The sequence below is a fragment of the Grus americana genome, chromosome 1 (assembly GCF_028858705.1).
Source record: "Grus americana isolate bGruAme1 chromosome 1, bGruAme1.mat, whole genome shotgun sequence".
In the NCBI taxonomy this organism is placed as follows: Eukaryota; Metazoa; Chordata; class Aves; order Gruiformes; family Gruidae; genus Grus; species Grus americana.
This window is the reverse complement of record NC_072852.1, coordinates 204,429,074-204,452,814: the sequence shown is the minus strand read 5'-3', so window position 1 is coordinate 204,452,814 and position 23,741 is coordinate 204,429,074. Positions and strand designations below refer to the sequence as shown.

Genomic DNA, 23,741 nt, shown 5'->3' with positions numbered 1-23,741 from the left:
GAACAATATATTTTCCACTCTCCAAATATCTTCTGTGAGACCATAAAATCTTTAACTTTTTAAAAAAACAAGTTAAATGCTTGTGTTTAAAAAGAGTACTGTGCCTGACTTTCTACTTTGGGGTATTGTGAATGACATCAGAGGATAATGAGGTCAGTGTTTAAACTGAAAGTCCCAGTTTAGCTTTTATTACTGTAAACTGCTTAAAATTGGAAATGTTGAATTATAAAACGACGGTAGGTAGATGGCACAACATTGAAGAAATTAATTCCGTAGTTTCGAGCTTCTTGTCCTGATCCTCCTGAGCCAGTCCTGAAGTCCTTACTCATTTCCTTACTCCTGATTCATCAAAGCATTTAAACGCTCTAGATTTCAGTGGGATTTGAGCATATGCTTGTTGATTCAACACTTTATTCAGCAAAAATCCTCACTAAAGTCAGTAGGAATTTTTGCCCCAAAAGACCAAAAGTTTCACTCTGGTTTTTTTTAATCTTGCATTTGAGTCCCCACAACCCAAAATTGAGAATTTATGTGTTTGGTAGTTGTTGCTACGCATCACTCCCTGCCCAAACCAGTTCTTTCACTTTGGCTATTTAATCTCTGGCTAGTAATATTAGCGACAAGAGGAATTTAACAGATGGGGTAGTGCTGGAGTAGGTGGAGACGGGGAATGGCTCCTTAAATGTCTCATAGCTGCTGCATAACTTCATCTGCTGAATTGCAGCCTGCCGGTGTAAGCCCTCTTTTACAAAATTTAGTGAGTACGTAGTGAGCAATGAATTCTAGTGAAACTATGTTAAAACAGGGTTTCTTAACAGGCTTACGATATCTATTTCTTCAGAATTCCTTTGGTACGAGCCTGTTTGACTACCACGTCTTACAAGTTAAATCTGTAGGATGTCTTTTTGAGGCTGATGAGACGAGGGAGCACACATCGGCAGTTTCAGCTTTGCTCCCCACCGTCGTGGCACACTGCACCTTTCTCTTCTGCTTTCTAATCGAATCAAATGTGATTCAGCTTAAATTTTTATTTTTTTTATTTTTTTTTTAATTAGAAACGGGTCTGCTGTTAAGCCTGAACAGCAGATTAGTGGGAAAATGACATTTTGGGAGATTTGCAGCAAAGGGAGAGCTGGTTTTTTGGGGGGTGGATTGCTAAAGGATATAGCGTGAGATGTACAGCAGCCTTAAACTCTGACTGCTTTCCCTGCAAAGGGCAGGAAATTCCCAAATTTTGCAAGGTGTCTTTTGCTTTACTGGACTTTTAAAAATAACTTCCTTAAGTAACAATGTCCTCTCCTTAAATTTTCCACTGGGAAAAGCTTGAAAGCACAGCCTCGCTACTCCCAAATGGCTCAACACCCTGGGAACCAAGATGAAGCCGTGCTTCATTATACCTTTGTAATTCATAACTTTGGGCTTTTCATAATTCGTTTTGGCATTACGTTATTGAGGGTGGTGTTGATTAAGCCAGTAATGGTAGACCCTGCCTTTGCATGCCAGTCAGTCTGCTAGGTTTTCCTTTGGCAAGCCTGAATTTTCCCGGTGCATAGACAGGAGCAGAGGGGAGTGGGGTGAAGACTGATGTTTAATTAGGGGATTTTATAGGTAAAAATCAAAGAAATCCTGTCAGAACGGAGACAGCCGTGCCTTCCGGCCCTCACGGGGAAGGGGTGAGCGAGGGCCCCGTCAGGCGGCGGAACGCTTGTGAGCGGGGCCGAGCCCCGCGGCGGGAGCGCGCCGGTAGCGCACCGCTTTTGCGGCGCCGTTTCCATAGCAACTGCCGAGCTGCCGCTGGCGCTGGAAGATGTCTGCCGGGGTTGGGCGCTGCGCGGTGGGCTTCGTTTTCCGCTCCCTGCCGCAGAAAGCTTTCTCCTGCTTGGAGGACAAGGACATCCAGGAACGACTCCTCAAATGGTGGGAGGGGGAAAGCCCGGTGCGAGAGGCGCCTCGCTGGGGGTGCCGGGGAGCCATGAGAGGCGGGTGGGAGGTGCTGCGGGCCGGGGTCGTCACGGCGCCCTCAGGGCTCCCGCGCTGAAGCGGTGGCGGGTCCGTGTTTCTCTCTTCTCCCCTCTTTAATTGGAAGTCTCCTCAGTATTTTTCAGGCACGTAAGAAGCTTGTGCTAAGGTGCAAGGCGTTTATCCTTCTCGTCCAGAGTTAGCCAAGATTACTGCAGCTTCTCAGCGTTGCTCTGATGTTGTTTGAGCAGCGGTTGTGCTTCCCTCACCCCTCCAAGGAGGGGCGGGAGGCAGTTGTGAGAGAGAATGAAAAAAAAAAAAAAGAAGAAAAGTGTAATTATTGGTCAGAATAGGACTTTATGTAGCGTAACTAGGCAAATTTACAGAGTAAGTACCTACTGTGTCTGCAGAATATTTAATCTCATTATTCCATTTCAGGTCCATGCAAGGTAGGATCACAGCACAAGCATTCAGTTTTGACCAGCAGTTTAAGCCCTATCAAAAGGATGAATTTGTTATGGTACTTCTAAGTCCTTTATATTTTTACTTTTTTCCCATGAAATTATAGCTATTGGAAAACCGTATAATGGCAAACATTTTAGCAGTGTCAATGTGCTATTTGCCTGCTCATTGTCTCCTTCACAGTAGGTGACTTAGGTGTGGTGCTCAAGTCTTACATTATGGGTGAACTGTATTGTCCAGAAAAAATATTTTAGTCTGTATTAGTGTTACTCTGCTTTAAGAGGGAACGATTTAGTCATTCAAGATTCCCAAGAATGGGAATCTGAACTGGATGCTGATCTTGGCCACCACATTCAATGCTGGGAATTCCACCCAGGGGGAGACTTTAAAGAGTGTATGTGCAGTTGGTACCCTTGCTCACAGCTACTACTGCTTTGTCACAGTAAATACATCTTGCAATTAGATGTACGTATGCACCGTATATCTGAAAATGCAATTTATACTGGAATTTTGGGCTCTCAGCTCTGAGACTCAAGTCTCTTCCTGATTTTGTTTATTCCACTTTGTTGTCCGCAAGTGAAATCTGTTTATCTATTTGCAGACAGAAAAAAATAATAATGTGTGGTTTTAAAAAAGTGTGGGTTTTACATCTGTGGTTTTAAAAGCAACTCTTTGATTTGTTGTACGTCTACTTTATATTGTTATCCTGGGTAAAGAATTCAGGCTCTTTGTATTTTAAAGAAATTCACACAGAAATAAACCAATATTTCATCTTCCATTGATAAACATTTCAAAGGACTGAAGTTTACAAAATATGCATTTACCTTCTCAATACTTGTCTCTTTTGAATTAAAAATGTAAAAATGTCACTATGAAATTATGAACTCTGAGTAGCTGTGAATTAATTGAGAACAAAGGGGCCATTACATTGTTGTTTGATCTCTCTGTATCCCAGAGAGGTGGTAAAGAGATTTGGTGATGCAGAGACTGAAAAATCCATTATTTTCTTAGCAGCATCTTCAATGATTATTCACTCTGCCTGTATGCATATACATAAGTGTGGGTTTTCTTAATTGGCTTATCTATCATTTAAACTTGTCAGCTACCCATATTACTATGCATGTCTCCTTTTTTTAACTGATAAATCAATAAGATTGAATACTTAAATCTTACTGCGGAACATCTTCTCCATCCCCTCAATAACTTATGGATTTCTTTGGTATCTGTTTAATATTTTTTGTGTGTCTCTAAACTTCTCCAAGCTTCAAATTTTCAAAATGTAAATTTTACAATCATGCTTAGCATTTAATTTTTTACTTCAACAACATTGTATGCAGAGATGGGATTGTTTCACCTCTTTTTCCATTTTCTGTGCCTCCAAGGATTTCATACAACCATTTTGTGTGTTTTTGGACTAAAAGTGCTTTACTGTAGAATCTTAATACTGCATATATAAATATGTACATTAAGATATCTTGAATATATCAAAGATGGTGGCTACACAAAGTTACAAAAACATGTATTTGGTGGTCTGATATTTAGTATCCAAACTGAAAGATCATACAGAATCTACTTACTAATTGGATCCTTATAACTTGCTTTGAAAGTATCCAAGGCACTATAAATGATGATTTTATGTTTCATTTCATTAACTTGTATTATCTTATTTGAATATTATAGGCATTTTTTAATGATCAAAATGTGAACTCCAGTTTAAAGTTGCTCTCAGCTTCAGGACAATGGACTACATTGGGTAAATTTAGAATAAATTAATCTTAAATAAAAATGTCTGTGTTGTAACTGTTTTCCTCTAATTTACCATTATGTAATAATGACAGTTCATATATGTATATCTTCACCTGGTTGAAACATCTTAAAGAATGACTTCTTTTACTAAATAGTAAGAAAAGATTCTTACCTAGTTTGTTACTGAATTGTCACATATTGTGCTTTTTTTCTCCAACTCCTGCATCGATCCATAAATCAAGCTACTCGAATTGTTTTTAACATCCAGTTGACCTGATCATGTATCCATCCAGACATAATCAACTGCATTAATGTAGGAATTACAGTCCTACCTTATTCAGATAATATTTGTAGAAAGACACTCTTCTATAGATGTAACCACCTTACTTAGGACAGGTCTGAAATTATTGCTCTGTTACAAATTGAAGTTGAGAGAGCAGAAGATTAGATAGAGCACAGCCCCGAGCTGGTGTAAACATGCTATCTGCACAACAAAAGCGATCTGGGTGCAGAAAGAGAGGAAAGCGCCACGTGATAGGTTACTCTAGTTGCTATCATGGCATAAGGTTGACTTCTAGTTTGTTGCCATATCATTTACTTCTTATAACACTTGATTATGTCTGTAGGTAGAGATGAGACACTAAAGGAGAAAGACCACAAAAGCAAACAGCACATGATTTTATGGCCCCACTTTGAAACTGTATTTTTGATTATGTAAATGCCACATGAAATTTTGTGGAAATTACATGTGGTAATGTAATGGGATTTTATGCATAATGTGAACTCTGATATCGCTAAAGTGGTTTTTCTTAATAGGAAAGTTTTAAAAGGGAGCAGTGGGATGTCCTTGGTTCTTTTGGTTTGTCTGCAAATACTTTGCAGTGTGTAAATATTTAATGGAACTTTGGGACTTTTCTAACTTTTCCATTTCAACTCTCTGGAATTGGCATAGGTTTTCCCCACTATATACAATGACACTAGACATTGCTACCTTTTTGTCAGCAAAATCCATTTTCCAAACACTGAATCCTGCTGTTAAAACAATTGAAATATATAAGATGCAAAAAAATATCTCAAGTTCCCTTTCAAGTACCTCTTTTTTCACTCTGGCAAGCAAAAAGAAAATATTCAAATCGTGGGTAAACCTTTTCCTGCTTTAGGCATGAATTTTTTTAGGCTATCTGTCTAGCCTGTGACTTGCAAGTCCCTGTAGTGAAGGTCAGTAGGTTACATACCTCGTGTTAAGAGCAGAGGGTCACTTGCCAAGTATCCCAGCTTAACTCCTGATTCTGCTCAATCTTCCTCAGCACAGAAGTAATGCATTTTGTTCTGAGGACTGGAAGGGTTCCCTTTCTAAATCCTGAACAGCTGGTATACCCCATTTGCTCTTAAAATTTCATCTTCCCATTCTTTGCCTATTTTTGGTGAGGAATGTTGGCACATTTTTCTATACTTAGTCTTCATGTGCATTTTTTGAAAATATAGTAAGAATTAGCTTTGAGTGGGAGGAGGTAAAAAATCATCTTCTAGTATTTTCTTCTTCAGACATGCCGATAAATTAATCCAGATATATCATTTACTTATCACTGTAGAGTAATTCTTCTAAAAACAAGTTCCTGTTCTTGAAAGATAGTACTGGAAATGGGTTTATTTTGCCTTTTAGAAAATCTGAAGAAACTTACATAATCTAGATTGATTCAAATACTGTATTTATTCTCTTGCAAACAAAAATGTTAGAGTTTTTTGCAGGGTGGTGGTGTGTGTGGAGATATTTTGGATGCATAATATAAGTGTGGTTCAGATAGATTCTTAGAAACCTCCCTACTCCTCCTCACCATGAGCTTGGGCAGAAAGAATTTATGGACCCACAGAAAGATATCAGCATTATATAGAACTTCCATATAATATTACTTTACGAGAGTGTTTGTTTTCATAATCCTTTTGTCTTTTTCCAGGCTGTGGTTCCCTTTTACCTTCTCACTAAGGATTTATTTATTTATTTAATTCAGTGGGCACGGTTTCACTTTCATATTTATCTCCATCTCCTCTCTGTTACTTGTTTATCTCCTTTTCTTAAAATCTGTTTCTAAATGTTCTTTATTACTTTTTTTTCCTCTGTGTCTAATCTCTTTTTTTTTCTTCCCTTGACTGCTTTTCATCCTCACCTTAATATTATCAGGTCGTAATATCCTCTGTCTCCATCTGTTAGATCAAAAGGTGGCATAAAACGTGGGGTCCTCAAGGAATGCAACATGCACCTCTCTCCCCAGCTCCCCCATGTGTTGGGAGTCCTGGTAGAATCCCACGATAGTACATTGTCTCAAGGACTCCAGCTTTAATATTACTTGAAATATAACAGTTTAGATAAACAATATGCAAGGTTATTCTCTAGTCTGCTTCATTTGATCAGATAGATACTTAATTACCACACCACATTTTTTTCCCTGCTGTAGTAGGGATTTTTTTCCCTCTCCCTGACTGCATGGCAGAGTACTTGATAGTTCTGTCATGTGCTTTAAACCCCCTTTTCGTCTCTTCCTCTCGTATTTCTAAAATAGAAGCAGCAAAAGGGGCAAATTTGATGCATACTAACTTATATCTTGAGCCTTGTATTTTTAAATAGCTGCAATGAAAACTAAATAGTAGTTTTTCCTTGGAGACATCGCTGGCCTTGTACCTGTCAGCAGTCTTGGGGAGGCAAGACTGTATCTGCTTAAGCTCAATTAACACTTGAAAAGTTATCTTCAAAGGGACAGGGTTACTGTCTTTTTCTGTAAATAAAAATTCAGTATTTGCCTAAGAACGATTCTTGATTTGCTGTATGTAATTTAAGCTCTAATGGCTGTTGTCTTTGGAATGGGGTTTTAAAATCTGGAAGGTAATCTTAAATCAGCAATTTTTTAGACTACTGTTATAGGTTATAATTTGCAAAAATTTTAGATGTCATTTGAGCCTATAAATCGTAACCTGCACCTTTTACTTTTGAAATACCATCTTTTTAGTAGAGAGCACTGAACTAGCATTAAGTATGTTCTGTATAAACTGTTTTATAAATATTACGTTGCAAGAGGTTTCCCTGAGGTAAAAATCTTTCTAAAACTTTGGAGGAATTCTAAGTATACCTAATCTGGGGTTTATCTGCCCCATGCTAGATGTGCAACGTGTTCATTTAAAACTGTATTGGCAGCACTTTATAGATATTCCAGAGCTAGCTGTTATAAGCAGCTTAATCTGCTTCAGTATGTCTCAGCTCTTTGTTTTCCACTTGCAGAGTTGTCATAGAATTTCTTCTTCCTATTTTATTGCTCACTTTTACAGCGTTACTAAAACTGGTCACTCTTTTCCAGGAAATTCTGAATCTCCAATTTCAAATCTCACCTCTCAAATGGAGAATAGGAGCTTCCAGTATATTTAAACTTTACCATTTATAGTTTGGTTTTCTGAACTACTGAATAGATTACAAAGCTCTTGATTTTTTTTCCTCATTGTCCTGATTTTAGCTGAGAGGGTTGATTTTCTTCATAGTAGCTAGTGTGGGGATATGTTTTGGATTTGTGCTGGAGACAGTGTTGATAATATAGAGATGTTTTTGTTCTATGGACTTATTGTTGAGCAGTGTTTACACGGGGCCAAGGCCTTTTCTGCTTCTTGCACTGCCCTGCCAGCGGGATGGCTGGGGGTGCACAAGAAGTTGGGAGGAGACACAGACAGGACAGGTGACCCAAATTGACCAAAGGGGTATTCCATACCATATGATGTCATGCTCAGTTTATAAGGAGCTTGGGGAAGATGGGGGGGAGTGAGTGAGCGCCTGCATGGTGCTCAGCTACTGGCTGGGGTAAAACCACGACAGTCCTTTTTGGCGCCAAAGTTTTCATAAAATCTTGTTTCAGCACAGAAGTGTGTCTCCTTTCCCTCCCTCCACCAATAAAATCCTAACAATTTGAAGGCCTATAAATAGCTCAATTTCTTATACTTTGAGCTCAATAACGGGGAAAATGTAAGATGTATCTTTTTTCTCAAGTCATTTAACATCTGATTTTTATTAGTCTCTACTCAGTTTTCGATTCATAGGTCTTTACAAAATCATTTCTGTATTAGACGCTGATTTAACTTTTAATAAATCTCTTACAAAATAAAAATTCTATCCCTGTGAAAGGAAGCTGGAGAATTATAAGTTAGAGGAGTCTGGAGGTGACAGGGTGGGAGGAAGCATAAATAAATAAATAACAGTTGGGGTTTTTTTTCTTAGGTTGTTAAGTCATGTTTTTCATGACTTGTGATTTTGGTTACATAATTTGATTATTTTTTGGTAGTCACTATGTGGACAGGTAGGGGAATGTCCTAAATCTTTTTTCTTTAATAAAAGGTATCCTTTTTCATAACCATATCTGTAGATGTGAAGCCAAGCAATTAAATGCCAAGCTTTTGTCTATAGATGATTTTCTTTATGTCACACTGGCCTCATAAAATAATTACAAAATTTCATGCCAGTATTATTAGCTATAGTAGACATATTTTCGAGCCATCAACTTGTAACTTCTCCTTAATTTTTTTCTTAATGTTGATCAGGTCGGTTATACAGTTTACCTGAATTTAGATACCAAGATGCCAGTCCTACTTAACCTATGAATAAATAATCTCCATGTAATAATATATGGGAGAAATCCAAGGACTTTTTGCAAGTGTGGGGGCAAGAGAAATTTTAGGTTATGTTACGCTTGCAAAGATTAGCATCAGAATGAAATGATTGATGTTCTTGGAAGCATCATGGTTCATACATCCCTTTTTGGCATGTTTCTGTTCCTGAAATACTCTCATTAGAGTGAAATTTGGACATTTCCCTAGTATTAGTCTTTAGTGATCCTTTAGGTCAATTTGTCAGGACACCGCTTAATTTTATCTTGAATTGTATGGTCAAAAGCCTTTTGATATTCTGATGTTGTTGACCAGTCTCCCATCAAGGGAACCTACAGAGGAGAAAAGACAAACTCGTGGAAAGCTGGAATGCTGCTGAGACATACTGCCTTTGTGTTGCATGCTCACTCATGCCCTCCTCCCCTCTCCTGTTCAGAAGCACTTTGAAGGGTGTTCAGGGTGACTTGGAGATGAGTGGACAATATGTTCTAACATTTGGTCTGAATACTTAGGCCATAGAGAGCAGATGGAACTGGACTGTGTCCAAAGCTTCTTAAACATGGAGTCTAATGCTATTTGAGATGCCATAAGTTATCCAACACCACCATACAGATTTGTAGATGTAACACTGTATATAGAGAAGATATGTGCCCTTATGGACTGATATCTCATTAAGGAAAATACTGTCGGGCATCTCAAATGGCACTAGATGTCCATGAACAACAGGATCAAGCCTTGGATGACTTGCAAGCACAGAAAACAGAAAAATTACATAAAAATGTACTCTGCAATTAATGATTACAGAGATAATACTCAAGATTCGTACTGGAAGTGGTGATAGTATGGTTTTCATCTTCTGAAGTAGCTGTTTGCTAGAAAAAATTACAGTAGCTACAAAATATTTTTTTAAAAAGTTCAGATATAATACTTAACAAACCAAAAATTCATCAAGGCTGTGTTCATTTTGTTTTTTACTTTGTAGGGTGCTGTTTGCAGCTATCAACTTCTATACTTCATCATGCCAAATGTGGTATTTGCCCTCAGATTCTTTAAGGTTTAAGCTGTGGAATATAATTTTATAAGGGTTTGATCTAATGTGATGTTGAGTTCACATGGTGTTTCATCTATTGTTTGTTTCAGTTGATAGTATTGCCAATGGGGAGCAGACACATGAGCCTTAATGGAAGGCAGCATTTAGATGAATTTAATATTTTCTTTACACTTGTTTCTTTCTTAGCTTTCTTTGTTTTTTGGGGGACTGTGTGACTGAGTCATACTTATGTGATCTGTATTTTTTTAAAAGAATATGCCACACACAAGTATTTAGAGAATTTGATTATTTCCACACTGTGTCAAATTATGAATTACTGTAAAACCATTAGTACATGGAAATTCTCCTATTTTATTTATTGCAAGAGACGTGGAGTGAAGCCTTCCTATATATTCCAGGTTCCAAAGTGACAAAAATTGAAGCTACAGTGGTGCCCTGTACACAGATTTCCATGTCGTTTTTTGATCGCCTATACTCTGAAGGAGTTGTTAGAGAAACTGGAGATATTGTGAAATGTTATGATGACTATTACGATGATATTCTCATCTCTGATGAATTAAGGAAGGTCAGTATAGCAATAAATAATGGCTTATAATTTTTCATACTCCATTAGGTACCGTAAGGACAGATTATTCAGGTTTTTTTCCTAACAATACATACTTTCCACGGTAAAAATGGGCATCGATAGCCATGTGATAGAAATGACTAAGGCACTGCAGTGCCTGAATGGCTGTTTTCCAAGTGGGCTTTCTTTCCTTTTTAGGTGGGAGAAAAAGGAAAAACCTTCTTCTACCCACCCTTGTCTCAAGTAGTCAGTGCTTGTGTGTGTGGGGGGGGAAATGCAGCTACTCATTTGCTGAGCAGGGAAAAGGAAGTGGTGCCGATGGAAAGGTCCCATGATACCCAGAGCTGTGGGTTCACCCAGCCTTCCAGGTAATTGATGAAAACGAATGTACTCAATAGCTACGTCCTGAAGCATTCCTGGCCAGGAATGCTGACCATATCATACGTGAAGGCCTTTAAGGAAAGTCATCTTCATGTATTTTCACTGAAACAAAGGAGAGGAAACTATGAAAAGGGAAATTATTTTTCAGTGTAACACTGGAAAAGGACTAAATATAACTCCTGAACAGGCCTGCAAGGTGAAAACTGTTTGTTATACTCCAGTGGAGGTGTCAGAGAGGAGATTATTCTGAAAAACAATCTCTCTAACAGTGGCATCTTCTTAATCAATGTATGTCTTCACTGTATGTGTTTCTTTTGACTTCATAAGCTAAAACAATTTTGTTTAGCATTAGCGAAGCATACTGTGGGAGAACTGGATTTTGCTCTTCCTTGTATATATAATCAACATAAGTGCTTAATAATTACAGAGTTGCAGTCATTTGCACTTGGCAAATCCTTTGAAGGCAATGTATTTGAACCAGTGACACTGGTTACAGGACATGGCCTGAAATACTGGTCTGTCTGGTAAAGTTCTGGGAAAAGGAGACAACTCAAGCTCACGTCTGAGTTTCAGATGTGGTTTGTAGCCTACCAGTTCAAAATACTATGTATTTATTTATAAGTTGGGTATGTGTGAAATGTTTTCTGAAAATTAAGTGTATCAGATGTAGGAAAGTTAGAGGCAACATTTAAAATAAGAAATCATTGGAGTTTCAGTCTCTCCATTGGAAAAATTGTCCCTTGGAAGGAAGGTGTGTGTCTGCAAGTTGCAAGTTAAAGGTTTCACATTTGTTTGACATGCATGTGATTCCTACTTGTAAGACCTAATATGGCAGAAAGAATTCAGTCAAAATCTTCCAGGAACGATGTCAAAGCTTCAGATTAAATTAGTCAGCGCCCTAGGACAGTAGACTGTAGGGGGCAGCAAACTGTCTATCTCCCGGTTTTTTTTTTTGGGGGGGGGGGGGCTTTATCTGCAAAACTCCGTGTTTCTTTCCTACTTGCCACGTCTTCTCTTGCTTCAACCAAGAAGGGGATTGGGATACATATGAGATGGCCGTCAACAACAGTTGCTGTCCTGACCCCTTATTACTCAGGTTGTGTAGTGACATTATACAGAGGGCCAGAGAGCGGTAAGCTCATGTCTGGCTTTGACCAGTTTGCCTGGGTTGGCATCTGCAGTTTGGCTGATGTGACTCAAACATCTTGTAGCCATACTGAGTTGCTATTCCTGTCCACCCTTACAGTGGGCAGTGTTGGGACTAATCTATCAAGTTCTCTGTGTTCACATAATCATAGAATCTTAAGGTTGGAAAAGACCTCTAAGAACATCAAGTCCAACCGTTGACCCAACACCACCATGTCTACTAAACCATGTTCAGAAGTGCCATGTCTACATGTTTTTTGAACACCTCCAGGGATGGTGACTCCACCACCTCTCTGGGCAGCCTGTTCCAATGCCTGACCACTCTTTTGGCGAAAAAATTTTTCCTAATATCTAATCTAAACCTCCCCTGACGCAACTTGAGGCCATTTCCTCTTGTCCTATTGCTTGTTACTTGGGAGAAGAGACCAACACCCACCTCACTACAACCTCCTTTCAGGTAGCTGTAGAGAGAAAGAAGATTTCCCTTCAGCCTCCTTTTCCCCAGGCTAAACAACCCCAGTTCTCTCAGCTGCTCTTCATTAGACTTGTGCTCCGGTCCCTTGACCAGCTTTGTGGCAAAAGGCAGGTGAGACACATGGAGGCAGCTGAGTAGCATGTCTGTTTTATCAGGGCTACAGATGAAGGCTTGGCAGAGTCTGCAGTAAAGAAGGGTGTGAGTTTGAGTGATCTCCTATGGGAGATCCTTGGGATGCTTTTACAAATGTGAGATAACAGTAAACTTAGAGTAAGAAACCAAATGGAGGCAAAGTTACCAAAACCAAACTAATTGGCAGTGATCGACACACCAAATATAGCTAGATTATTTTCAGACTATTGATTGTTTCATTAGCATGATGAGCAAATAACTAGTGAATAACAAGAGTCTTGAAAAATCTTTCCTTACATCTTGTGGGCACAAATCTGCAGTGATTCTGCTGTATTTATAAATTTTGAATGTAATTGCATCATTGGAAGAAGGATTTAGAGAGCAGTACTTATTTCCATCCTTAGTTCATATATTTTATATGGACATAAACTCTGTGTGACATACAGCAAAGTAGTTGCATTGTTTATAAACTTAATCTTGAATAAGAAATTTTCATCTGTTTGAGTTCTTTGTTATTTTCTTGTTTCACAAGGTCTTGCTTCTGGAAGATTCAGACCACTATGACATATTCAGTCAATTGGATCGCAAGGAATTTCTGTTCTGTCTTTTTAAGCATCTTTGCATTGGAGGAACTCTTTGCCAGTTTGAAGATGTAGTTGACCCATACTTAGAAACTACAAAAGCTTTATATAAAGACTTGGTGAGGTAAGTGTTTTCTGTTTTATACAATTGTATATTTATGTGCTGTGCATAGATACTTTGTGTTGATTTGTGTAAATTTATTATGCATTACTGCTTCAAAAATGGGGCTGTTATTTAATCAATCTGCAAGCTTATTTGTCTTTAACTCTCAAAATATTGTGTAACAATGGTAGTAGTTCAATGGCAAAATATATGCAATTTCGATGGCATCTGTCCCACATAAAAACATTTTTTATATTACATATATGGACATTGATGTTTTATAATTCACTCCCATTTTAAAGATTTTTGTTTCTGTCATCATCTACTGAAAACATGGCATGGCACCGGAACAGATTGCGTTCCCACTGTCATTGATAAAATGTCAACAATTAAGTGTTGGATGTATAGTCCTGGACTACTTTGAAGCTGCTTTTGGCTTAGGATTTAAAAATTGAAATACTTTAGCTGAAATTTTTAGTTCTGTATATATTTTATTCCAGCTGATTTTTTCATTTTTTTTTAAAATACTGTTGGATTTTGGCATTCTTAATTCCACAGATATACTTCTTGCAGCGTAAAGCTAAGGGTGATAGAATCTGGTTGTTAACATGACACAGTGGACTAAAACATGTTTTTTCCAGGTCTGGTGTATGGAATTGCTTGGAATTTTAGGTTTTGGTTTTTTGCCTTGAGATTAGATGTGATTGATCAGAGGTTCCAATTCAGAAAAAAGGGCAATTTGATATATCCCTATGCTGACTTCTCTGACAAAATTTCTTATTTTCTGGCTAGTGGGAAATGGCATGTAGTTATCGGTTATGCAAAGACTCATTCCTAGCTAAGCTAATGGGAATATGAAGATCATCAATGATATTACTAAAATTTTATATTGTGTTATACTTTGCCGCTCATAGTAAGTATTTGTGAGATAGTGTAAAGAACAATATTAGCCTGAACAATGGAAAACAATCGTAGACCTCTGAAATGTGAGATAGTACAAGAACTCTGATGATGTGGATACTAAGCAATGCACTGGAATGTACACTACAAAGGCTTCAAATTGCTTAAAGTAAGAATTGGGTTTTTTTTTTCCTTCTCAGCTCTATCTGGAATGGTGCCATGACCAATTGTTATTTCATCTCCTATTTTAAGATTATACACAAGCATATTAGGAAAAAAAACGTGTAAGATGTATTCATCTTCAAGTCTGTTCTTAAAATGTCTTTGGATAAACTTAAGAGTAAAATTTATATGTCTGAACAAAGATACAGTAACATTATTAGACCCAGTGATTCTTAATCACCTGAATATTTCTTTATTTCTGTAGCACTTGTATATACCTTGCTGTATTAAAAAAAAAAAAAAAAAGCAAAATATTTGGCTGGTTTTTGGGAATTTTTTGTCATACTTAACCAAAGCAGCTTACAAAACTTCAATAACTTCGAAGCAGCTTTCAGATTTTCTAGTGGTCAGTACTTTTCATAGCCATATGCTGTTTACAAGGATCATCTAAAATAAATTATTTAAGTAGCAGTAGAACAGTTGATACTTCTAGAGGAACCACTGAAACAGAGAAATTGAGCGTTATCAATATTCCAAGAAGATTTTTTAGAAATAACAGAACTTGGATTGCTGCACTTATTAATGTGAATATTATGATTAGTCACCAAAACTTTCTTATTAGTGTGATTAGTTTTGATATTTTCATATCATACATCCATGGAAATCAAGTGGGTTCTTCAGAAATACAGAGTATGACATAAATGGATCTATCAGTGCTTCAGCTGTACCCTCTCTTTTCTTTTAAATCATTCACTCTGCAATTGAAACAAGCTGTTTGTTACTCTAATCCTTGGCCTTAGTTGACTCTGCATTGACTACAGCTGTTTCTGTTGGTGTTGTTGAATTGACCTAGGACAAAGCACAAATCCAATCAGTTCCTTCACTTTATTGCTTCCCTTTGCTGATGAGTTGTTTTCTCCTAAACATGTTCAAGTTACTTAATTTTTGCACAGGTTACACCAGAAAATAAAGCAATGAAAATTACTTTCTTATGGCCTCTTATTTACAGTAAACAATTGCTAATGACAGTAGTGGTCTCTTAAATTCTGTTTACTAAACAGTTCACCTTCAAATTCCTATTGAAAACCAACTATTCTTTAAATTCTTCTTTTCCAGACTGCTATGGTCCATTTGGTTTCTTTTTATCTTGGATTGCATTTGCATTGGGTACTTTCTACTCTTTGTAAATTGATATTAAAAACTTTTCGTGGTATTAAAAGATTCTGTAAACTGCATTCTTCTTAAGCTTTAATTTTTATGTCTTGAGGGTTCAGAAGGCTTGGTGAAAAACAAATGGATAGTACAATAGTTATTAGCTGCTAGCTGATGGAAAAATTAGCCCCCACAGATGAACTTAGACTAATCATGATATGCTTAGGTAAATACCACCACTGTTTGGTGCTGTAACAGTTTTTCTTACGGAAAAGAGCCTTCGCATGAAGACTTCCACAAAAGTGCCTCTTGTGCTGGGAGTGGCAAACCCGTTATGAGCTTTTTCCCACTTCTCTTTCTTACAGCCTTTCTTCTGGACTTTCCTGAGTTCTAACTGCAAGGCACTAGCATTCCAAATAGTGTTAAAAGGCTTGACATTTCATGTAGTTAAAGCATTTCCATGTCTATTGCTTTATTGTGAGAGAATGCAATAATCTTTTAAAATTAATTGCTCTAGATATTTTACAAGCACAGCTAGGGAATTCAAAATACAACTATTAAATGACAGACATTTTCTCCTTTGTTATAAAGAGAAGTAATAATTATTTCCTAATGAATTAACGCACTTGTCACCTGTTACTAATCCAGCAGTAGTCTGTGACCAGTTGAATCCATCCGAAATTTTAGCGTTGTGTATCCTGTGTAACCTAAACCATTTCAAAATCTTTGTAGTATTTTTTGGTTTAGTTAAAGAATATATTTACATGACAAAAACTTGCTAATTAAAATATAGTCTATGAATCTTTGTTGATAAATCTTGTCTTCTGTACTTAACCCTTGATTTTTCTGACAGTGTCTCTCCATGGTGACAGCTGCTCTAGTATCTTGTAGTCATTGTTCTCTTCTCCTTCCTTCCATGCCATCTCCATGCCCTTTCCCCCATAATAGATGAATTTATGTGAAAGCATTGAGCTGTTTTTTAATGTATGGAAAGCCTAATAAAATACTGTCAGTAAGATTAGGATATAAATAGAACCCAAAGTGAATTGAGAGACAATGAGGAAGTTTCCTCTTCATAAAAAGAAAAAAAAAAAAAGATGCACATTAAAATGATGAAGGAACTACATATTCAATGGATAGTTTGGAAGTTAACAATTTGAAAGAACAAAGGCTATTTTTAAGGAAGTACTATCCTCTTCAAGAAGACGAGGTAGTTTTTTCTGAAACCTTTCAGGGGAAAAAAAAAAGAAATAGAGCAAGTAAGTTTGTCAAAGGCAACCTCCTGATTTCTTTCAAGTCAGCAAGGGAAGAATCTCATCTGATTTTGGCAGATATATTATTTTGCATTAAAATTTAACCAGTACTAGGAATAAACACTCAGTCTGAAAAATTACTTACAGGAAGCTAACCACAAGGGGAAAATTTCTCAAGGCAGTGGAAAAAATAGGAAGACTTATTCTCTGTCACCCCTTACTTTGGTATCCTAGATATATATAACATAAAAATTAAGAAACCAGTAATTGAAAGCATTATTTTCAGATACAAGAATACGAAGCCAGAGTAACTTAAATACAACTGTAGCTTTTGAGGGTGATGATATATGGTAGAAAGCACTAACCCCACTCATGCTCTGTACCTTGTTCTGAAAGTTGTCACTCTTTCAGCGGACATGGTTAAACAGTTTCTGAACTGCTGCAGTTTACAGCCCAGTACATTAGCATAAACTGATATCCATGTTAGTTTATCTTAATATGTTGGTCTGTAAACTGCAGTGGTTCAGGAGCTGAGTCATGAACCAGCTGAGCTGTCCCTGATGGGAAAGCAGTAATCTCCAGGGGGGTGGTAAGGCAGACAGCTGGGGCCAGTACCAGTTTCAGCAATGCCATCTTAATCCACTGTTGAGTATATCAACATGCCAGTTGCAACAAAAAATTCTGAGAAAGCCTCCTTACTGACTCACCACAGGAAAGATCAACTTCATAGTACAGGCTTAATTTATACATGACTGTGTCATTACTCTACAGATGAAATCAGTTAATCAGAGAGTCAATTTCTTTTATTGGTTGGAGAGATTGAATCAACAAAGATGATGTCAGTTGATTTGGGGTTGGTTTGTTCTTATAAAAAGAAACCTTGCGAAAGCCATGGCAGTAGGGGACTGCTGTCACAGACAGCTTGGAGCTGGTGTGGTGTTTAACACAGATCCTCTAGCAACTTGGCTATATTGGGACCTTTCCGGGGAACTGAACCCCTTTGTGACAAAGCAGGTTTTGAACTATGCATTTCTTGGAAGTGTATAAGTATAGAATTTATAAGGCTCAACTGCTCCACAGTGAGTTAATGTAAATAGGAATCTGTGAAATTAGATAAATTAATAGAAGTTACATGATCTAATTGATGAAGAAATGTAAGCATCACTTAAAGCAGCCCTGAGAAAAAATGACACATTTAAAAATACTTAAATTTAAAATACGTTGAGATGCCTGGATGCTTTCCAATAATATCTTAGTGCTGTTAGTAACTGTGATGGAAGAAATTATAGTCTTCACAACTAACACAGTCTAGAAATATAAAAATTCAGAACTAATACCATCCTAAGTTGCATAGCTGTCTATATGTACAACATTCCAAAGGAGGAAAAATGAACCTAAATGATAATTATGTATTAATTAAAAATGAGCTAAAGTCTGCATTTCTTTACCAGTACTGCTGCTAATTCCTGTGATCTGTATTAAGATGCAGTTCACTTCACAGGTTTTCTTCTCAAAGAATATGTGAAAAGATTTATGTAAAATGTTTACTTGAATAACTTCTCATATCTATCAAAATGCAAACTTTATATTGGAGTCATCTAGGCCTGGGTAATATTGCTGTGATTTAGTAGCTGAAAACAGTGAAACCAACTCTGATAACTAGATACATTCAATAGTTTTCAGTAAAATGTCATAACATCCATGTTATCTAACAATGATCAACATAACTTTTCATGGTGAATGTGACATGAGTTGAATTTTAACTATTAATTTGAACTTGATCAAATTTGAGTGAGAACACAGTGCATATGTTGAAAATGTATTTATTAAATGAAGGATTCTAATAATCAATGGTTACTGTACATATTAAGTATGTATTATTCACTGTATTTCAGTGTTCAAAAGAATCCTGAAACAAAAGAAATACATATTATTTCTACAGTCTTGCGAGTGTCTGCATATGTAAGTATTAATAATTTTTGGTATAGGATTTTACTGGAAGTAACATGCATAACATGAAAATAATGAATTGACATATCAGTGAATATCAGCAAGCTTGATATTCCATTTTAAAGGGTTATTTTTCCATAGTTGTTGTAAGTTTTTATTCATGAACTCTTTGCCTGATCTCATCCTGCTTTCTCATCCTCTTTACTAACTTTTCATCAATAACCACCAACTAAAGTTTTATTTGATAGCTCACTAAAAATAGGTTTACTGGATTACACTGGAAGTCATAATAGTCATCCAGAAACTAGTTCATGAAAAAACCCCATATCTTTAGATCTGAGTAATTCTGGTTTTAGATCTACTTGAGATAGCAGTAAGGATTAAGACTCCACTCTTGACTTTGTATAGTTCTGTTTTTAGAAATGTTGCTAGAGCTTTCCGAATAGCTAGTATCACATCTGTTTCTGTAAGGACTGCAGGAAGTTTAGTATACAAAAAGGTTGGGGTGGTGAGATGACTGCTAACCTTTTTTCCCCTCCCTTGTTAAGTCTCATTCCTATCTGTTTCTCTTGCAAAATCATACATTTACCATCAAGATAAGTTTGAGAACTGGCTGCATGTTTACTAGATTCAGCATATCTGTAATTTAATTGTTACAGTAGGATGAACTACTCTGAATTCTTCTTGAGTAACCAGAATACGTAATAATTAAATGCCAGATAATGTACCCACTTTCAAAAGAACTAGCTGATGTCATTTCAGACTGCACGAACTTCCCTGTAAGTTGCCAATAGCCCAGTTGTTCATCTGTGGGTCATCATCTTTTAAATAGTGTGTGTGATTCATAAAAGCTTTTGAGAGGTTTGTGAAAATAAGCACTTTATGGGTGTATCAAAATTTACTTTTCTATTAGGCTGCAGACAGTAATAAAAAATAAAATAAAAAAGCAAAACCCTGATAACTTGATATTCTTCTGTTATTAGTTTCCTCCCCATCTCTGAATCAAATGTATTGATGTGAACTTTGCAGATTTCTATGTTCGTGTAGATGCGTGATATTTAAGACCTCCCCAGCTGTCTTTGCCATACATTAAATATCATCAGTATTTAAAAACAAAAGAAGAAAAGTAAACCAGACAAACTTTGGCAACTTTTTGAGAACAAAAAAGTGGATGGACAAAAGCAAATCCAGTGTACATACAGAGCAGGCTGTCCTCTGTGTAGCCTTGGGGGGAAAATTGGGCTTTACTGCACATTCTGAAAATTTGTTAGGTGAAGGAGAATTCTGAAATTCTGGTTTCCATTAAAGAACATCCTGAAGATTTTTCTCTCAGAAGAGAGAAAGGCTTGAACTTTATGGCTAGATTGTTCAATGGCTCTGTGGATCAAAACTCTTTAAACTCTACTTGGAAATTACAGGAGGGGCACCTACTAGAGTGCAAATGTCTTGTGATGAAAAATTTCTCTCAAGGAGATAACTACGTTTCTACAGTAGATTTAGTTCCTGAGTTAATTTGGTAAATAACTGCAGAGTGTGTTATAATAATCTTAATGTTGAGCTGACAAATTTTAAGCCATGTTTTCTTGGTTTGTATCTGAAAGAAATGGATTTTTACCCTGATACAAATAATAAAAAAGCTTTTCTGGTAAAAGTGACTTGAAGAGCAGCTGAGAAGTTAGAAGAACACACATTTTTGCAAGCTGGATTAATAAATGAACAAATAATACTTGTATATTTTCACAAGTAAAAATGGAATCAAGAATTAAGAATTTTATGTAACACCATCCTGATACCATCCCTGCCTTTTAATTTGTTTTTTAAGCTGTGGCTAAGAAGCCCTTGTTTTGTTATCTAAAGAAGCATGCTATTAGAGATGTAAGTATTTCAAGATATTAAGGTGTAGTTATAAATGTCTGTAGATCTGTTTAGCATCAAAACTCAATAGAGCTGGGAATCACAAGAGAAATAATTTTAAATCTTGTGACCAAGTACTCTGTTGAACTCCAAATACCCTGGAGAACTTTGTTGCTTGCATGTAATGAAACGTTGTTACAGCTGAAGTATTTGGATGCTAACTGGTATTTTAGAGCTTTCTTTACCTTAACCCAAATTATGGCAGTGTTAGAAATCAGTGTAATACATAGTTAATTCAAAAAGTATTTTTAAAAAATTGTTGTTTAAATGATGCAGTTTAGAGAGATGTTCAGCAGTATCTTTATTTCTGTATTATGCTATGCATTATGCTATGCATGCGTACTTTCAAATCATCAGCTGATTATCTGTGTTCCTACAAAGAAAAAATGATCCTCCTCTAACACCAGTAAATCAATCATTACACGCCCTGCCTGTCTGAACCGAATTGGTAGATGGAATTGGTATCATTCTTAATTTGTGTACATGCACCCTGTTGCTCTAAAAACTAGAGAAAGTCTGTGTAAATTCCAGAGCCTTTATGCTCAAGTATTTCAGGGGGTTTATGACCTCCTTTACTAATTAAAATAAATTTAAGAACCCTTTTCATTTAATTAGTTTATTATTTTCCTGATGCGTCATCACCAGAACTTAACTCATTTTTGTTCTTGAGTTGTTGAACAAATTTTTAGCGTGCTAACAGTGCCTGTCAGTCAAAACCTTAACTGACATCGGTCCATTCCGTAAGGACTGCAGGAGTGGGATCTTCAGTAGCAATGGGAAGAAAGTTTAATTAGCAATCACATCTTGATGTTGGTCTTCTGTTGGATTTTTTTTTTCAGTTTCGTGCATAAGCTTAGGTTATTTTTGGATCAAACTCCAAAGACATTGTGATGCCGAGTACTGTAAAATTTTAAAGCTTGCTCTCCTTACTGCAATTAAGAATCCAGTGTTTGATACACATGTATCCCTAAAAAACACCCGAAGAAAGCTAGGTATCTTAAAATTGGAGCTACAGAGCTTGGACGCTGTGTTGCTTAAAAATAGAATGCTATTTTTAGCTTGCAGCATTTGACTACCATCGGAAAATGCTGTGAATAAACATTATCAAATCTCTACCTGTCTTAAACAATGCTTTTATGGTGGTGCTTATCTTAATTTAAGATTTATGGTCTGAATAATCCCTCAAAGACAGACATCAGGACATATAGTAGAGGGGTTCATCCTCTTTGATATAACAGGAGAGAAAAAGGGGTGCGAGTAACAGCTACTGATAAAATTCACAAGTGGTCCATGGAGCAGAAATTGGAACCCGGACCTTTTCCTGAAGCTGACTGCCTTAACCACTGAGAGAGGTTACACTTTTCATGTTTCCTTTGTTCAAAAAAGATGGATTATTTTATGCAAAGGAAGACAGCTTCAACAAAAGAATGAGAGAGATGTGTCTCTAAACTGGAATAGAGTCTGGGAGTTGAAAATTTTCCTGGAGAAAATGGACAATATATGCAATATGGGAATTTCCCTGAGGCGAAGAAGGGGAATAGAACCTACATCTCTTCAACTATTGTATAAAGGTGTTGGGGAACAGGAGGAAACTGTTACATGTTTCAAAAGAAAGGAGGTATCAGCTACGTACTTGTTGATCTTTTAGATGTTCGATTACCAGAGTGAATACCTGTAAAAAAAAATCAACCCTTCAAAAATCCCCCCCATCTAGTTTCTGGATCCTTTCTGGATTTGAAGTGTGTGTCAAGCTGTGCTGCCCTGTCACTGCTGCAGCTTTCATTGACATGGGCAGACATAGGATGTTAAATTGAAGAGCCCAGTTCTGGTAGCGTTGGCTGTCAGCTGAACGTGTTTTTTCAGAATGAGGATGTTGGAGCGAGGCACCTAGATTCCCTTCCAGCCCTCTCTGAGGACTGGCACACAAAATGTTTTCAGTAACAGTTCAAAATTGTTAATGAGCTGTAAGGAGGGTTTTCCTTAAATGCAAGTATTTGAAACTGAACAAATGTATTAACAAATATTAAATGAAAAAGAATTACTGATAGAACAACTTTATGTATTAACATGGAGTCCCTAAATGTTTTTCTGTTTCAAAGGAAACATGTCAGGAACCTTGCATATTTAATCATCTATATTTTAGGCTCTAAATGTGTAAACACATGCTTACATGTTTAATTTTACATTTTATTACATATATTACATATACCTCAAGGTTATTGGAACAGACAGAACTACTGTGCATTTTGTAGTGTCAGGATCCTCATGGAGACATAATGCTGCTTAAATAAACTATGGTGCATTTATTCTATTGTGCCATGAAATAAACTGTTACAATTGGCACAAAATGATACATTTCATTCAAATTTTATGAATTCTCTCTTGGGTATCCATGTTGTTGCTAACACTGTTGTGTTTTGTTTTTACTTCCTCTCAGGATGATAATGGCCTGTGTTACCCTTCAAGCAAAAGCCACGAACAGACTTTTGCCTACTTGATAGTGGATCCCTGCAAGCGACACGTGCATGCTCTGTACCACTGTTTTGGTGGAAGCTTGTTTAGTAACTAGTTATAACCCTGGCTGTTCTCCAGTTTTATAATGGAGGTGGCCTCCTCGCTGCACCAATTCAGGCAGAAATTGCCTAGTTTTCTTACGAGGGAGGATGTGCTTGCAATTACATGCTCTGAATGGCTACATGTTTGCACAGATGTTACACAAAACTTTTTTTGCTAACCTCATAGTAAGTTTTCTGTATTTAAAAGGCATACTTCTTGAAGCTGTCCTCCTGGTAGTTTTGTCCCCCCCTTCCCTCACCCGTTTTATCTAATAAAAAGTACTTCTCTAGATGTGTCCTCTCTTTATGAGCCAACCTTTCAGATCCACGACACATAAATGCGGGGGAGGCTCCAGAGTCAGTGAAATCTCTGCGGAATTGGGAGAAAGTGCGTCAGGCGGCGCGGCCCGCGCCGGCCGGTTGACCTCTATCCCTCCGTCCCTCGCCCCCAGCTCCCGCCTCGGCCCGCACGGTTACAGCCCCGGGAGGCCGGTGCCGCCCGGGGCGCGGCCGCCCCGCCACCGCCAGGTGAAGCGAGGGCTGAGGGCCCGAAGGCCGGGCCCGGCCCGGCCGCCTCCTCACCCCAAGAAGGGCCGGGCCCCGCCGCCTCAGCCCC

The 23,741-nt window shown here is 37.3% G+C and overlaps 1 protein-coding gene and 1 long non-coding RNA gene across 3 annotated transcripts; one reads left to right on the top strand and one right to left on the bottom strand.

Moving 5' to 3' along the window:
* Positions 1-1,148: 1,148 nt before the first annotated feature.
* Positions 1,149-8,368, bottom strand: LOC129208771 (uncharacterized). The gene is made up of 3 exons (XR_008577886.1): positions 5,403-8,368; positions 2,359-2,454; positions 1,149-2,230 (listed from the first exon to the last, which is right to left on the bottom strand). It is a non-coding gene; the product is annotated as an uncharacterized LOC129208771 (long non-coding RNA).
* Positions 1,788-23,413, top strand: CFAP300 (cilia and flagella associated protein 300). Of its 2 annotated transcripts, XM_054832053.1 has the most exons (7): positions 1,788-1,917; positions 2,398-2,479; positions 4,102-4,174; positions 10,255-10,421; positions 13,088-13,260; positions 18,602-18,668; positions 23,008-23,413. In XM_054832053.1, the coding sequence occupies exons 1-7, from the start codon at positions 1,808-1,810 to the stop codon at positions 23,137-23,139; spliced, it is 804 nt and encodes a 267-aa protein (XP_054688028.1). In that variant the 5' UTR covers positions 1,788-1,807; the 3' UTR covers positions 23,140-23,413. The 2 variants fall into 2 exon arrangements, with proteins under 2 accessions (XP_054688028.1, XP_054688037.1); XM_054832062.1 differs by lacking the exon at positions 2,398-2,479.
* The last annotated feature ends 328 nt before the right edge of the window (positions 23,414-23,741 follow it).

Excerpts from the sequence above, each read along its gene's own strand:
- CFAP300 (XM_054832053.1), top strand. The coding sequence starts at position 1,808 with ATGTCTGCCGGGGTTGGGCGCTGCGCGGTGGGCTTCGTTTTCCGCTCC. Across the intron at positions 4,175-10,254 it reads AGGACAATGGACTACATTGG|GTTCCAAAGTGACAAAAATT; the intron begins GTAAATTTAGAA and ends TATATATTCCAG. Across the intron at positions 18,669-23,007 it reads TCTTGCGAGTGTCTGCATAT|GATGATAATGGCCTGTGTTA; the intron begins GTAAGTATTAAT and ends ACTTCCTCTCAG.